At 42.4% G+C, this 16,030-nt stretch overlaps 1 protein-coding gene across 2 annotated transcripts; it reads left to right on the top strand.

Annotated features, from left to right (window-relative positions):
- The first annotated feature begins 1,145 nt into the window (after positions 1 to 1,145).
- pdik1l (PDLIM1 interacting kinase 1 like) lies at positions 1,146 to 11,604 on the top strand. Of its 2 annotated transcripts, none has more exons than XM_079175777.1 (3): positions 1,146 to 1,236; positions 3,640 to 3,935; positions 7,369 to 11,604. In XM_079175777.1, the coding sequence occupies exons 2-3, from the start codon at positions 3,651 to 3,653 to the stop codon at positions 8,107 to 8,109; spliced, it is 1,026 nt and encodes a 341-aa protein (XP_079031903.1). In that variant the 5' UTR covers positions 1,146 to 1,236; positions 3,640 to 3,650; the 3' UTR covers positions 8,110 to 11,604. The 2 variants fall into 2 exon arrangements, with proteins under 2 accessions (XP_079031903.1, XP_079031904.1); XM_079175778.1 differs by having other exon boundaries at positions 1,190 to 1,343.
- Positions 11,605 to 16,030: the final 4,426 nt, after the last annotated feature.

Here is a 16,030-nt window from a genome sequence, read left to right as displayed (position 1 = left end):
TGGACCCTGAGTTATTTTTGTTTTGTGGCGAAGTTACTGTTTTCAAGATTGAAAGTGAACTTTCATGATCAAGCATCAGTTTAATTAGAATTGTAGCATTGAAATAGTGTGCTTTGTATGATATTGTGCCTGGCATCCGCAAATAAATAGCCTTGCTCTGATGGAACATCAAGGAAGGAATGCAGATATTTTACAGTTATAGACCTATTTAATAATAACAAGTTAAACTCCTCAGCCTCAAATTACTGCTCAGGAAATTACACCTCGGTTTCATCCTGAAGAACACCAGAAAACAATGCCAGAACAGATTTGTAGACTTTTATCACACTTCTATTCCAGTATCTCAACAAAAATGTCAGGAAGAATAGCATGAATAGATCTGTGCAGGTGTTCATGTGCTTGTGTCCCCCTGTTCGTGACAGTTCGGTTTGAAAGGGGAGCGCAGAGGTCCTCCGCATTGTACTGACTGGTTGCCTATTATATGGGGAACTTCATAAAACTAGCCATTTTACCAATGGTAGGGCCGGAAAGTGCTGTTATTTCCCTTCAAAATAAAGTGTATGACATTGTCACCTTAGGGGGAAAAACAACTGATCAATTAAATTGATCAATTATAGCTATGCAACTGTAAAAGTAAGCACATGTGAAATAATGTGTATCGTTAATAGAATTTGTCATTCAGTAACAAGGCCTGTCATCAACTTAGTATATAATGAATAGGCTTATGTTTGTTGTAATGAGACGTTTACAGTTATTATATTATAATAATATATATGATTAATTAGTTAAGACTGCACTTTGGTCATTACTCAATAATTATTTCTAAAAATAAATAAAACATTCGAAAGCTGTGATGGTGATTGTTCACTGTGCCACATGTGGGTGTTATTAGCAGTTTTTGCTACTTTATTTGAATCCAACATTGTTTATATGGTCCATATTACTTAATTATTTAATGTTTGTGCATTATGAAAATATGTATGTATTTTGTACTGGATCACAGAATGTTTTATTGTTCATTCACACACAGGAGTTTTATTTTGAAACGCTTTAACCGGAAGCTGTCCACCTCTGCGCTGCACGCACTCTGCTCAGCAGCTGCACGCTCTCACGTAGTCCAGTGTTTGACAAACCTCCTTGGGTTTGACTGTGCGAGCAGAGAACGTGTGCGGCGCTAATGGCTGCCAGGGAGAGTGAGGAAGACAACAAATGAACCCCAGAGGAAAAGATTTGAAGGTGAGAATGAAAAGATGACAACTTGCAGTACAACAACCGCAGCCTCTTCTTCTACGTTTACACCATTGTCTTCGTCTGCTGTGGCTACTCGTCTGCTCGGCTCGCAGGTGTGTTTAGAGGGAATCTGGTTGAATTATTGACGGAACACACTCACATGCGCGCGCACACACATACGCACACACTGGACAATAAACTGTGCATTGACCCAGACGTTAGGACAGTTGAGGAGTCAGAGACTTGCATGAGGCTTGGATTTATACGTCTGCATCTAGCTTGCATATATGTCGGCTGTGCTGGTGAGAGCTGGACTCTTTGTTAGCTGGTGTTAACGTGATTAGCTAACGTTAGCTCACCGACAACATCGTTAGCGGTCGGTGGCCTGGACACATTAGCTGTTAGCCTGTTAGCCAATCAGCCAAGTGGATGCCTAATTAGCCACTTAGCAAGCTGGCTACAGCTCTGTCAACACACACAGACATGTTTCTCACCACCAAATCTGACAGTGACAAAGTGTATTTACATTCATCTTTAATAAACATTAAAGTTTTGATATTTGTCCACTGAATAGCCACGTAGAAGGCTGGTGTTGGAGTGAGTTTGAACTGTCAATGTTAGATTTGCAATTTTGAGTTTTGTTGCATTGCTAACTTGTGTTGTGCGTCAGTTTGGTAAACAGCTGTTTTGCTTATAATTTGTTATTGAAAACAGTACTTAAATAGTTTCAATAAGGTTACTTGTATATAATATGAGGACCCACTCGTCATTAATTTAGCCAAGCAGATATTAGTATGTGACATATATATATATATGACATTGATACATTGAATTGGCCAAACCAACACGTATGTATCTTTTTATAAGGGTATTGTTATTACTGTTATAACAGTCTATTGAAATTATAAATGAACAATATTAATTACTATCAATACTATGTTGGTGTCGATGAAAACAAGTTATTTCATTAAAAGTAATGCTGAATCCGTACAATGAGTCCGTCAATCGGCAGGAAATAAATTGACAGCGATTAAGTTATTTATAAAACATAACATTATCTTTTTCCCGCTTTTCAGACGTGAATATGTGCTGCTATTCTCTGTATTATATCATTGTAACTTAAATGGCTTTGTACGTGTCACCTTGCACTAAATGATGAATTGATTAATCATTGAAATAATTTCATCTAATTAACTATAAAAATAACATCCCTAATGTAAAGGTGCCTGGCCCTAATTTCTCTCACATCTACTCTTTAAGAAGTACTTAAGTATCTTCATTAAGGCTGAATTTATTAGAATACCTGATTATAAAAGCACCAGTATTTGCAGCCCCATGCTATTTTCTGCTCTGACAGGTGTATCAGGTTTATGTAACGACACAAGTATGAGTGACACTGATGATGGAGGTGAGCCTTTTCCACACAATCACATTTGAAATGTAAACTTCTTTGCAGCACCAGGCCTCGGTGGCATAGCGATGTCTGGGGGATAATCACATGTTGGTGTGACATGCAGTCATAAACACCTCGACAAGGCAACATAATAACCCTGGAACAGATACCCGTTTGTGAAACTTGGTGTCACTTTAACACAGTGGTACATTTCGTGGCTCTAAAATGAGGTGTGGTTGGACATGCTGTGCTGTAAATGTGCTGATCGTGTTGGTGAAGGAGTGGTGTGTAGGCTCCCTCAATGTGTTGTGTTAGTGGTTGAGAGATTCCTGTAGCTGCTGTTCTTATGTGATGTGCTCCGCCCATCATATTAGGTAACAATAAGAGACACAAGTAGGGATGCTGTTGTGTTTATTTTGGGGGGAAAAAAATATTGTTTATGCTTCAGGGAGCAAGAACACATGTCAATTATCTATCAGAGTACCACCAACATGCCAATCAAGTGGGCATTGTTGGCAGCTAACACCTATATGAAAACTTAAGGAGGAGTATTTAGATGTAATGAGGAGTTTGATAACAAGGCCAGGAAACGTGTATCAGAATTTTAAGAGAAATTCACTGATTCAGAAAAAAGGAAATGTATTTTGTGGTTGGGGACAGATGTCAGGTTTACTGGTCCACAAGAGGGAGCAAAAGGAAAATAATGTTGGCTTCCAAAGGTGTTTTGGGGAGTCTAGACTGTGGGGGAAATGCCAAATATACTTTGAGGCTGCTTGCTAACAAGTGATGCCCAAATAACAGAACTATGACTGCTATACTTAACTATATCATAAGAGACTGATGTAAGCAACAGCCAGATCTTGACTGAAGCTAACATGAGTTACTTGGATTAAGTCGTTGTCATTGTTGTGGCTTTTACTTACTGTAATATGTTGTAAGTCTTGTAAAACAACTAGTCATAGCCTACAGTGTGAGATCAGTCAATAGTGAACTAACCCAGTGTTCTTTGTCCACAGTGAGGACTAGGATGGTAAGCAGCCAGCCGAAGTACGAGCTGATCCAGGAGGTGGGGCGTGGCAGTTATGGCGTGGTCTATGAGGCGGTAGTGAAGCGCACGGGGGCCCGGGTGGCGGTGAAGAAGATCCGCTGCCACTCTCCAGAGAATGTGGAGCTGGCACTGCGGGAGTTCTGGGCCCTCAGCAGCATCCAAAGCCAGCACCCAAACGTCATCCACCTGGAGGAGTGCATCCTGCAGCGGGACCAGCTGGCCCAGAGGATGAGCCATGGCTCCAGCTCCCCGCTCTACCTGGAGGTGAGGAGACAGGATTCACTGGAACAGAGTTCATACACTTGCTTAATAATATTGTTAACGTCACCCAGCATTTAGGCTGTGAGTGGATATTGATTACTTCCTTAATGTGGCCCGACAAGTACTGAATGTTTGATGTTTTTTTTTCCGTTACTGTACCGATGAAGCTGCATCTTCAGAGTAGAAGTCTTCCAGCTAAGACAATTGATTATGACTTTTGCTTTGAATTGTCGTGTGCAAGAAATGTCACAGAGGGAATCTAAGCCGAGGGTAGATGATAGATACAAACTAACGCTTGCATAGACGCACAGCAGTTGCCGCTCTGTAATAAGGAGGAATAACCAGACTGTCAAGTACTGGAGAGTTACAGGGAGCAGAAATGCCAGATCTGGATTCCATATAAGTGTGTCAGACAAAACCTCTCTCCTGCAGCTGTCCATGTTGCCAACACATGCTTTAGGAAAATATTGAATAGTGTCTGAGCATTAACACATGATACCTCAGAGACAGAAACCAATGTACATAGTCTATCACGATTAGTTAAAATGAATCTGTCTTTAGCTCGGCTGGCGGCCCAAACGTTACCATAAACCTCAATTCTAAAGTGTCCGTAACAGTAAATCGGCTCCATCAGATCAGTTAATGTCATCTTATTATCCGCCTTACCTAAGACCTAAGTTTGTTTGCTTACACGCCTGCCGAAAGCAGATCTTGTTAATATCTGTGGTCGGAATCTCTGTTGGCAAGACAAAGGGCCAAACATTCCTGTCCACAAGTCACAGAGATGCTCAACCCGCTGTAATGGGACATGTTAGCAGACGTTTGACAAACACTTGCTGGTGTCTTTAAAATAGACCAACGCTATATGTTTTGTAATTAATTGGAAGCTCGTTTTGATTGACAAAGTGTACCGTGATAACCTCTGACATATATTTTGCCTGTTTGTCCATCCACTATCCGTCGCTGTTGACATCTTGCTGTTGGCAAAGATGATTTTTTTTTTCTGTGACAATGTAGAGCTAATAGGTTAAATGTAAATGTCAGTGATTCAGCCTGTAGCTCAAAGTGAGTCATCAGCAGCAAGCCATAGCTGTTTGTTGTGTAAACTTGTATTGTGGAGATTACAATTATGTAGACAGCAAAAATATCAACAGCACAAATATTGGAGCTTGGAATAATGAACAAACAGTTGAACCGCGGTTTATATATTCCTCTGCGTGATGCCGATGAGCATTAGCAGAAGAACTGGAAGTTTTCTGGTTGGCTCTGTGTCGACTTTGGCCTCCATGTCCCCCACAGTCACATGAACGTGTTGTCAGGTTGGGGGGGGGGGGGGCTCCCCTCCCTAGTCAACCTGTCTGCAGCCTGTCATGTTGCAATGCCTCCCTGCTGTCTGACGGCGGGCACACAGGCGCTCTGCCGGTGCCTGATTATAGCCTCTCAGTGGCACGCGGGGGCTATTGTCAGACCGCTCGCTCCGTTTTCTGCAGCGCTAGCGTTGGACACTTTCCCAGAATCCCTTTTTATTGCTCTGTAATGTTCCAGTACGTGCTTACACAAGAACAAATGATAATAGGGCGGAATTATCTGACCGCACCAACTGTGGGATAATTTGCATCTATTCTCTTTTTGGGGGGGGGGGTGGATTCTTTGGCTCCTGGCATGTCGAACAATTTGCAGCCATTTGTTTACAGCAGGGTTTACACTGGGAATGGTCTATTACACACATTCAGAGCATTTGTAAAGCAGTTGGCATCGGAAGCCTCAATGTGGGGTTGAGCCTCAGCTGACACTTTAACTGATTTTTTCTCTTCAGCTGACAGTTCATCTACTTCAACTATTCAAAGTGCAAACACGTCTTTCTCTTCAACTGACATTTCAACTGCATTCTTCTCTGACTCTACAATGTACGTTTCAACTGCTTTCAGTGGTTACACATCAACTCCTCAACTCAATTGATATTTCATCTCCCTTCATCGTCGCTTAAGGCCTTTACGCACCAGAGGAGTGATGAAAAAACACAAAAGAAATGTTGGAATATTCATGTGTTGTGAGAAAGTATTCATGAGGAAACATAAAATAAATATTGATGTGCGAAATAATCTGAAAGGTGCTTTCAGATATCGGTCATGACCGCTTCCATTGTTTTCAATGTAAACATGGAGGGATAGAGGTTGGCGCTTTAACTCCCATCAACTTAACTCTTCATCTGAGTTTCCGTTTTAACTGCTGCGTCGACTTCTAGCATTATTTTAACTTGTTCAAACTTTCCAAATGAAAAGTCTTTGCCGCAAGCACGCCGACATTTTCCTACAAATGCAGCCGTTGATCATCTACATTTCTCTGTTACAAACCTGCAGCCTTTCAGTGTCTTGATACAAAACGCCATCTATCAAATTGCAGAAACGCATCCCGTTTAATCTTAATGTAATGTGAGATGGATGGAGCCTCACAGGTTCGTGGTCCGCTGTCAAAAAGTGAGATTAAATGACTTCCTGCAGCCGGTATAAAAGATGAGAGGCCTCTCTCACTGCTTTGGTTTAATAAAGGACGGTGAGGAAAACGTGTTATGAATACAAAGCCAGAACAACCTTGCTTGTTAAGTTATGAGTGACATTGGTTCACACTGTAGCAATAATCATATCAGCTACACCAGACCTAAGTGATGTCATCTATCTGGTTCTGCTTGTTGCAGCGTTGTCTGTTGTGGTTTGAGCTAATGCTCAGATTAGTTTTTATTTCCAGTGGATACAGATGTCACACAGCTTGCTCAATAGCTTTCTTTTTTATTTTCTTAACATTTTACAACCTTCTTTTAAGAGTATTTCATGTCGATACCTTTGCAGCGTTCAACAAAGTTCAGAGTTTATTAGGTTTGAGGAATTCTATTGGAGAATTATTTGTTGTCGGTTCATTTAACTCGGATGCTGAAGCTTCCAACCATTTGAGCTGTTCAGACAGAGACCACCGATCTTAATGACCTGATCGAAATGCGGCAATAAACTTCAGCAAAGTGAAAGTCAAAGGCAAGATGTGCAACACAAAACCTCTAAACGGATAGTGCTTCAAAGTAGGTGTCAGACGTCGCAGAGAAGGGAAAACCTGGATGCAGCATTAACAATCTGCTACTTATGCTCTTAAAACAAAACACACATCAAGCTTCCCGAGCAAACACAGGGAGCTGTGGATGCACTTTTTATTTGGACTTCAGTATTGTTTTTTAAAGGGAAAGAGTCTCTTTTATTCGAAAGCAAAATTAACCGAGACTGACATCCCTATAGGTTGTATTTCAGCAAAGCGTGACAATGATAATACAGTTTACTATAATATTTATGGCCACAGTAATTAAAGCAAAACATTCTGATGCCAGCAAACCAACACGTTCAGCATGTAGAGGCAGCATGTTGACTTTAAGTTTTTCTTTCTCCGCATGCAGCTGGTGGAGACGTCTCTGAAGGGCGAGATCACATTCGACCCATGCTGTGCCTACTACCTGTGGTTCGTCATGGACTTCTGCGACGGCGGCGACATGAACGCCTACCTGCTGTCCCGCAAGCCCAGCCGCAAGACCAACACCAGCTTCATGCTGCAGCTGGGCAGCGCCCTGGCCTTCCTGCACCGCAACCAGATCATCCACCGCGACCTCAAACCGGACAACATCCTCATCTCCCAGGCCTGCACTCCGGCCGGCTCGTCCGAGCCCACCCTCAAAGTGGCCGACTTCGGCCTGAGCAAGGTGTGCTCCACCTCCGGGCTCAACCCGGAGGAGCCGGCCAGCGTCAACAAGTGCTTCCTGTCCACGGCGTGCGGAACGGACTTCTACATGGCCCCGGAGGTCTGGGAGGGCCACTACACGGCCAAAGCGGACATCTTCGCCCTGGGGGTGATCATCTGGGCCATGGTGGAGCGCATCACCTTCGTGGACGTGGAGACTCAGAAGGAGCTGCTGGGGAGCTACGTGCAGCAGGGCTCGGAGATCGTGCCCTTAGGGGAGGCCCTGTTGGAGAACCCCAAGATGGAGCTGCTGATCCCCGCCAGGAAAAAGAGCATGAACAGCCACATGAAGCAGCTGATCAGGGAGATGCTGTCGGCCAACCCTCAGGAGCGGCCCGACGCCTTTGAACTGGAGCTCCGGCTGGTCCGCATCGCCTGCAGAGAGCTGGACTGGGACACGTGATGGTCGAGCACACGGCACCAGAGACATTGTACACATCTCATTAGCAACTGTTAACCTAGATCACGTAACAGGGGGTTATTGTTTGTCTTTTTTAAACTCGGGAACAATAATTAGAATAGTCGTTGTGTGTGTGTGTCATGGCTTAACTCCATTCACTGTCCGAGCACATGCAGTCCTCTGCTAGCTGTGTCTTTTATACTGGAGGGGAGAGGTGCGACACCCACCGCCGCTGCTGCTGCTGCCGCCGCTGCTCCAAGCTGCAGCTTAGTCTCAGGCTAATCACATCACAGCTTCCTCTTCCTCCTCACAGAATCACTCGAGCGTGCTGGAAGAGCTAAAATGACCCCAAAAGTTCCGGATTCAATGAGAAGAGAAAGTCAAAAGTGAAACCGAGACGGTTTGTCTACAAATGCCACCCTGGACTCGGTGCTAATTTGTTCCTAAATGCAATATGAGACATTATCCTGTGATCGCTGCAGCGTACGGTTATCCAAAGGGCCGACGTTAAGACACAATCATGTCCATGTGTCGAGTGTTGGCAGGCTTTGACAGAACCGTGACTTGCAAACTGATTTCAGCCAGCATTCATATCTACGGCAAGATTCGATTCTGTTGTTGGCGTTAAATGCAGGCATGCCCTGAATGCTCAGGTAAAACATACAGCATGGTGGTATTTGTAGACAAACATCTACTGAGTTTGTAGATGAGTTTTTATAGTCTGAGGGGAAACAAACAACAGGCCTGAAGATAACTTTTTCTTTGTTGGTATTATGGGCGGGCAACATTTTATCAGTTAGCGACCAGCCAGCAGGTGCTTGTGGTCTGATCTTTCCTCTTTCTGCTCACTACAGACACGCCCCCCCCCCCCCCCTTTATTTCAACTTATTTTCATATTAATAATCAAAATCGTCTAGGATAACTGTTTGGAAAAAATTTAATTCACTGAGTAAGATGTGAAAACATGCTGACTCTACACGTTTTTAAATGTTTGGATAATTTTTGAAAGATTTGATCTTTAGATTTTTTTGGGGGGTTTTCTAATGAGGGATTATTACCAACATTTCTGGTGCACTTATTTTCAAATAAACCAGTTAAGGTAATCTGATTACTTGTTAACAACCTGTCCGATCGCACTTCGTGCCCCATTGTTATCACAGCCGATAGAAATAATGTCCCAAACTGTGAAAACAAAACCAAAGTTATAACCGGAATTATCCAAACGACCGAGCACACTACAATAACGCACATCGGCCTAAGTTCAAAAGACTTGGTGGAGTGACAAATCTCTATGTTGCTTTAAACATAAATTTAATTATCTGAAGGTTGAGCTGCAGCGACATGAATATTTACGTCTGAGTCCATTTAGACCTGAATGAGTCTAAATGAAAGCACTTTTATTGAGTTGTTTATATTTATTCCTCATAACTACCTGCTGCATTGTAGGAGGAGCTCCGCGAGGCTGGACTCGGTGTGATAAACTGCGTCGGTATTTGTTTACCGAGCGAACACAATGTCAGCCAACAGTCTACTTATGCATGCGGTGTCTCTCACCTTCAGGGAGGAAGCGAGAGAAGACACCAGCGCACACAATCCTCCGTGAGCCAGAGGATCTCTGCTTCTTTTTTTCTGGGGGGGGGATACATAATACTGTTGTGTTTAACTTGATCTGCTCTCACTGTGTCACTGCTCCTCTTTTCCTTTGGCTCTGGATTTTACAGTAATCCCTTTCTTCATGCTTCCGACAGGCTAATTCTAAGCCTATTAAGTTGTTGCAGCACTTGGCAGAGGATCGTGCTCGGGACCCCTTTTGCCTTTTCAGGTCATACATAATTTGTGCACTTATACTAATTTTTACAGGAACGTGTAAAAACCAACCAGTCCTGGCTTCTTTGCGCTCTAACTGTATAGGAAAAATTCATTTTTTCTTCTCTTGTTGCCAATATTTACCGGCTAGATGGCCTTCAACTTCCTGTCACGATGCGATTGAGATTTGCCTTATTTCTGAAAGTCACCGGTTTTCTTTGTGACACTGAGGTGGCCTCATTGATATTGCACTCAAACACAGGATTGGCAGAAAGAAGTTGTGCTTGAGAACGCGCCGCGTTTCACCAACTCGGCGGGGCGCTTCGATACCAATAGCAATACCACAAATCAGTATTACAACCCGTCTCTACTGCAGGGCGTCCATGCTGCTTTGGACAATTTCCCTCAAGAATGTGGTATTTGTGGTTTTTCTTTTTCGCGAGCGACAAAGTTTGGACCCAAAGTAGGTCACCCGTATCCACGGAGCTCTGAGCAGAGCAGAGAGAATGATGGGTAGAGTCATTTCCGGCCAGATTTCTTCCTTCCGCTTCTCGACAAGGAAAGGGGGGGAGGGGGAGATGGTTGGCTTCCTGTGTGTGGTTTGAGATGTTTGCCAAACAAACACTGCGTCTGGGGTATTTCGAGATTTCACCCTTTGATTTGTTGTATTCCTTTTGCACATGTGTACATACTGTATAGGATGAACAATGTTGATGTACATTTGACTGCTCTGTTATCAAGAGCCGGACTTTGTTTGTAACTTGCTGTGATGGATTCTATTTCTTTTTCTTCAGCTCTTAATTCACCTTTCTGGGTTCATTCATGGAAGAGATGTGAAATATGTTTGCAGGTCAATACTGTGGGTGTTCTGGTGATAACTGTGTGTTGCTAATTTGCTTATCTTTTGTGAATTTGTGTAAGCAAAGCTGGTATACAAAGCCTGGTACCGGGACATAAACCAAACCTCACCACGTTACCGGCCCTGATCCAGGACCAGCATACACGGCGCCACCGCACTGCTTTTGATATCTGCCTGACGTTTCAGTTTAGAAGTAAAATGTAAAATGAATTTAGGACAGCCGTAGTATCATTTTCATATAGTATGAAACTGTTGGTTTCTTGTAACCGCACTATACTTTAATGATATATGGTACATGCTGAACACAGTTGGTGTGCAGCATGGAATAGAGAGGCAGCTTACCCAGTAAACGTTTTCAGTAATATTGCTGTAACAGTTTCTGGCCACCAGTGGAAGACAGCTGCTGCCATTTCTTTTGTTTTTACAGCCTTTCCTTGGTGCGGAGAAAATAAAGTTTTTCTTTCTTTGCACCAGTGTAACCTAATTTCTGCATCTTGTCGGTTACTAAGAAGATTGCCAATCATTCAGTCAGATCAGATGGTCAGCTGTCCTCCTGTAATCAACTTTATGGGCCTCTCGGCCTCTGAAATATCTTAATTTCCAGGAGATAGACGCAGGACTGTGATGCCCAATACGAGTCCTGGATCAGGGCTACTCCCACCATAAAAAAAAAAAATGTGTTAGATGAAGACCACCTGGAGTCACGCCGGACAATAAATCGGCCAACGTCTTCTTACACTTTTTTGTATGAACAATTTTTGCTCTTATGTCATTGTAACATATTCTGAAGAGATTAAATGAAGTTTATCAAAAGTGGTGTGAATACCTGTCGGTCACTGTTGGAATTGATTTTTTAATAAAAATGGATTCAAATAATTGAATTGCTTGAAGAAATGGAGCACGCAAATGACTTTACAACTGTCCATTTCCTCCTCCGCTCATTGTCTTCTGGCCCTGCAATGCATCAGGTAATTGCTATAATTCAGTTCACCTGATGGCCTGATCGTTAAGAGCGCTAGCTAAATTAGCTGTATTCTCCTAGTGCGTCCAGCCTGATTGTAGTTTATGTACTGGATACATTTTGTCATGTACAATCAAGGTAAGTTAGCAAATGTTGATATCTTCCCCCAACAAAGAGACAGAACATTATCTTTCTCCTTTATGTCTTAAAATGGTGAGCGTCTTTTTCACGTTACACAGCTTGCAGTCAGCCCGCTGACGGGACGACCAGCCAGAAATCGGGGACATTAAAGGTGTGTGTCTACCTTCTGTTGATAACTGAAATAATACGCGTGGAGGATCTAAAGAAAATGTGTTCAGACTGTAATGCATTCCTTCACCCTGATCTCGCCACAGAGGACGACTCTTCAGATTTTGCCGTGCACAGTTTCTCAGCTGCTGTCTGCTCAAGACGGCAATGAAACCTTTTCAATCTGTGGCCGGGAACTCAACCAGGTACGAGGAGCATTCAAAACAAATCTAAAAGAGGATTTCACACCACCTGAATGCACATTGCTGTTTAAAAGTCCCGTTTCACAGCAGCCATTTTGACATTTCATATGCTAGTTTAATGAAACGGGTGTAATTGATCAAATTGAAAATAATCGTTGCCATTCTACATAGTGTGTCCCAGACATTCCAGGGAGCGTTACCGAGGCCCTGACTCACCTAAATGGAACGGGGCCATAATTCATGTAATTAACTACACCTGTGTTTACCTGCAGTGACAGAAATGCTCCTGTTCAAAAGGCCTATAAAGCACAGCGCTGAGGTTTTGACTTCAGTCGCATCACTTGGACTCGAGTCAAGACTTTTCAAGTCGACTAACTTTAGGCTTTTGACTTGGGAGGATAAAAAGAATAAGTCACAGCCAATGCTTCTGATCATAAACCAAAGTATTGGACAGGTTGAAAAGTTGACCTATTGGTGGATGAAAAGTCAGGGGGATGGACAGAGGGAATCAGATTTATCCCCAAGGGGACCTTTAGTATATTCAACTCGTCTCATTTTAAACCAATCTGACAGACAATCATGTTGTGCAATGAGGAAGGAAATGTGTTTGTCAGTGCCTGCCCACTGGCAGACATTACACAACGTTGCTTTGAAGAAAACAAGGAAGGGATCTCTTTTAATGTGCTCAGAAACATTAGAATTATCTATTATTTAATGACAAATTGGTAAATTGTGAGATCAAAAGCTATAGAGCACTGCTTAATGGATCTTGAGGTGAGATTGTTTTGCCAACTGCTGTCTCTCTCCAACAGTCTACAGAGAGAATGTGAAAATGTCCAGATTATAAAAAAATGGATGTTAAAAAATATTTTTGGGATTTTGAAATGTTAAATCATGTGCCAACCACGCTGTCTTGGGTGTCATCCAAAACTCCATTTAAAAAAAAAAAACAGTCAGGTGAACGCTGCCTTTTTTAACTTGCAGGAAAACAAAGAATATCCCAAATTGCCACATTCTTGAATGGAGTTTGGTCTGAGGATAACTGCTTGTGCTTCCTCTCGCTGCAGGTGTCTGTCGTTGGCATCATCGGAGGCTTGGCTCGCTTTGTGAAGAACATCAAGTTCTCTGTGGATGACATGACCGGTCCACCTTTAAACGTGAAGCAGTGGGTTAACGCAGAGGCCAGTAGCATTAACAGGATCTCTTCACGACTACATCTAGAAAACAATCCGCACTGTTTTGATAAATGATGCGTTTCAAACTCTTTTTTTTTCACAGGACGGCACTCTGATGAAATTTACCTCTCCTGGAACATATGTCAAGGTTACTGGAAGTCTACGCAGTTTCAATGTAAGCAAAGCAAACAACATTTTCTTTTTTTTATAGATGATGGGCTTTAAAAGGATGTGAGCATTGATTTTGGGACAATATCTGTGATGTATTTCTTTTATTTGTTATTGTTGCGCCAGGGTCAAAGGTCTTTGCTGGCATTGAATAGCCGATGTATCGAGGACCTGAATGAGATCACATCCCACATGTTGGAAGTGGTGCATGCCCATATGCAGCTTTTTGGAAAGGTACACACGCTTGTGGAAGCTTTTGACCAGCAAATGTAATCAAAACTTTATTTATTGAGCAGAATTCAGACTGTGAGATACAAACATTCAACACTGAAACCCAGATTTGACATTTTCATGTACTCCATACTTTAGTTAAAGAGTTGATAAAGGTATTTTGTAAATGGCCTCAGCTGGCCTGATTTCATTCTCTGTCCCCTCAACACTTGTAACACTGCAAAAACACTTATTTGGAATTTTTCTCCATTTGGTATGTTTTTTTATTCAGGAATTTGATGTGAATATGAATACCACTGCTGCCCCGCTGTCTGGAAGAGTCCTCAAGCAAAGTGGTGATTTTAAAGACATCTTACCGAATGGTTTGTCCACCCTCCAGAGTCGGGTGAGTGGGTTTAAAGTGTCAGTTCACTCTGATGTATGTTGTTTAGTGCAACTCCTCATTTCCCCGAATCTGTACAATGGAGGTTGAGAGTGCAAAGTTAGCAATGGGGACATTTATGGGAAATATGCAAGGTTGAAATAGTTGATGGGTGTCGCACCTCTCCCCTCCAGTATAAAAGACACAGCTAGCAGAGGACTGCATGTGCTCGGACAGTGAATGGAGTTAAGCCATGACACACACACACACACACACGACTATTCTAATTATTGTTCCCGAGTTTAAAAAAGACAAACAATAACCCCCTGTTACGTGATCTAGGTTAACAGTAGCTAATGAGATGTGTACAATGTCTCACACAATGCCGTGTGCTCGACCATCACGTGTCCCAGTCCAAATTATAATGATATAACAAGATGAAGTGAATATTGCTACAACAGGTTTTTTGTAAAGATTGTTTCGCATGTAGCAATAACAAGAAAATATGTCATGGTCATGAAAAATATCTAGTTAATTTGTTGTTGGGTGTCTTGTTTTCCATCAGCAGTGAATTACAGCAGCCTATTACTGTCTCCGTGACAAACCAATCAGTTACTCATGGTCTAGTGAGGTGAATGGATTTTCCTTTTTATGGAGCTTACTGTAAATGATCCCGTTGCATTGGATACCATATTATTTACAAATGATTGCAATACTACAAATAACTACAAAGTATTATTTAACTGCATTTGGAAGAATCGGAAGTGTCTTTCCAGGAAATGTCCTCACTGTTGGTCCATGATGAAGACACAGTACACAGTGAGGCCGTCCTAAGTAACCATGACGTTGTCTCTGCAAAGTCACATTGCTGTTGACAAAGATGAAGAATGAAACCTTTCATGCATTAAGTGAAATGCCATGACAGCGCTGCAGGGTTGGAGAGTAATTGCTTGATTCCCTTCACAAGGTGTTGACCGTAGTCAGGAAGTTGTCTTTCTGCGACGTTGGCGTCAGTTTCCGTGAACTGCTGACACAGCTGGACCACCTCAGTGTGAAAGACATCAGGTACATCTTGACCTCGTACCTCTTTGTGCTGGATGAACGTTTAACTTGGGCTGCAAATCGTTGGGTGATGATGGATGATTGACAAACAAGGACGTAGAATGAAATGCTTAAATCTGCGACCCGTCTCTCTTTTCTGTACAGATCGTCCTTGAACTCGCTGATAAATAACGGTTACGTCTTCTGTACCATCGATGAGAATCATTTCAAGTCCACAGAACACTAGCGGGAAGCTTGACAAACATCAAAGGCACCGTCGTCCTGGATTGCAGCCGATCAGGACGTACACGCTACCCACATTTTTATGTCGACATGAACATTGATTTTTTTTTGGTTAGATTTTGTTATGACGTCGTGTAGCAGATGGCTTTGTCTGTCTTGGTCTGAAGATGTTTAACTCTGTATATTTAAACAGTAGGACAGATTAGAGAACTGTTACAGGGTTTATAGTGTATCATTTATTGCCTGTATGTAGTGATGTATTGCTCAGGCTTCTTATGTTTGACCAATATACTGTATATATGTTTACTTCTTAAGTTATTTGTGTTCTGAATCTGTGGGTACCCTGCATTTTGATGCTGTATATAAATAATGAAGATAAAAATGAGTCTTGTGCCCCTTTTTATTTAGGATGCTTTCCTTTTTAAGAGCTACAGTCTTCATGTCTCCTTGTGGTCCTCAGTTTCCCAGAATTTAAGGTAGAAAACAAGTGGGCGAAGTTGGCAGCAAAGCAAACGACGACACGCATGTTGCAACGACTTGTAAGACGAACACATTATTTACTGTCAAAACATTCCGAACCTTATCGAG

Source organism: Pholis gunnellus (assembly GCF_910591455.1).
Source record: "Pholis gunnellus genome assembly, chromosome: 16".
Lineage (NCBI taxonomy): Eukaryota > Metazoa > Chordata > Actinopteri > Perciformes > Pholidae > Pholis > Pholis gunnellus.
This window is presented reverse-complemented; position numbering and strand designations above follow the sequence as displayed.

Coding starts and splice junctions, on each gene's coding strand:
- pdik1l (XM_079175777.1), top strand. CDS start 3,651: ATGGTAAGCAGCCAGCCGAAGTACGAGCTGATCCAGGAGGTGGGGCGT. Junction 3,936..7,368: donor GCTCCCCGCTCTACCTGGAG/GTGAGGAGACAG, acceptor CTCCGCATGCAG/CTGGTGGAGACGTCTCTGAA.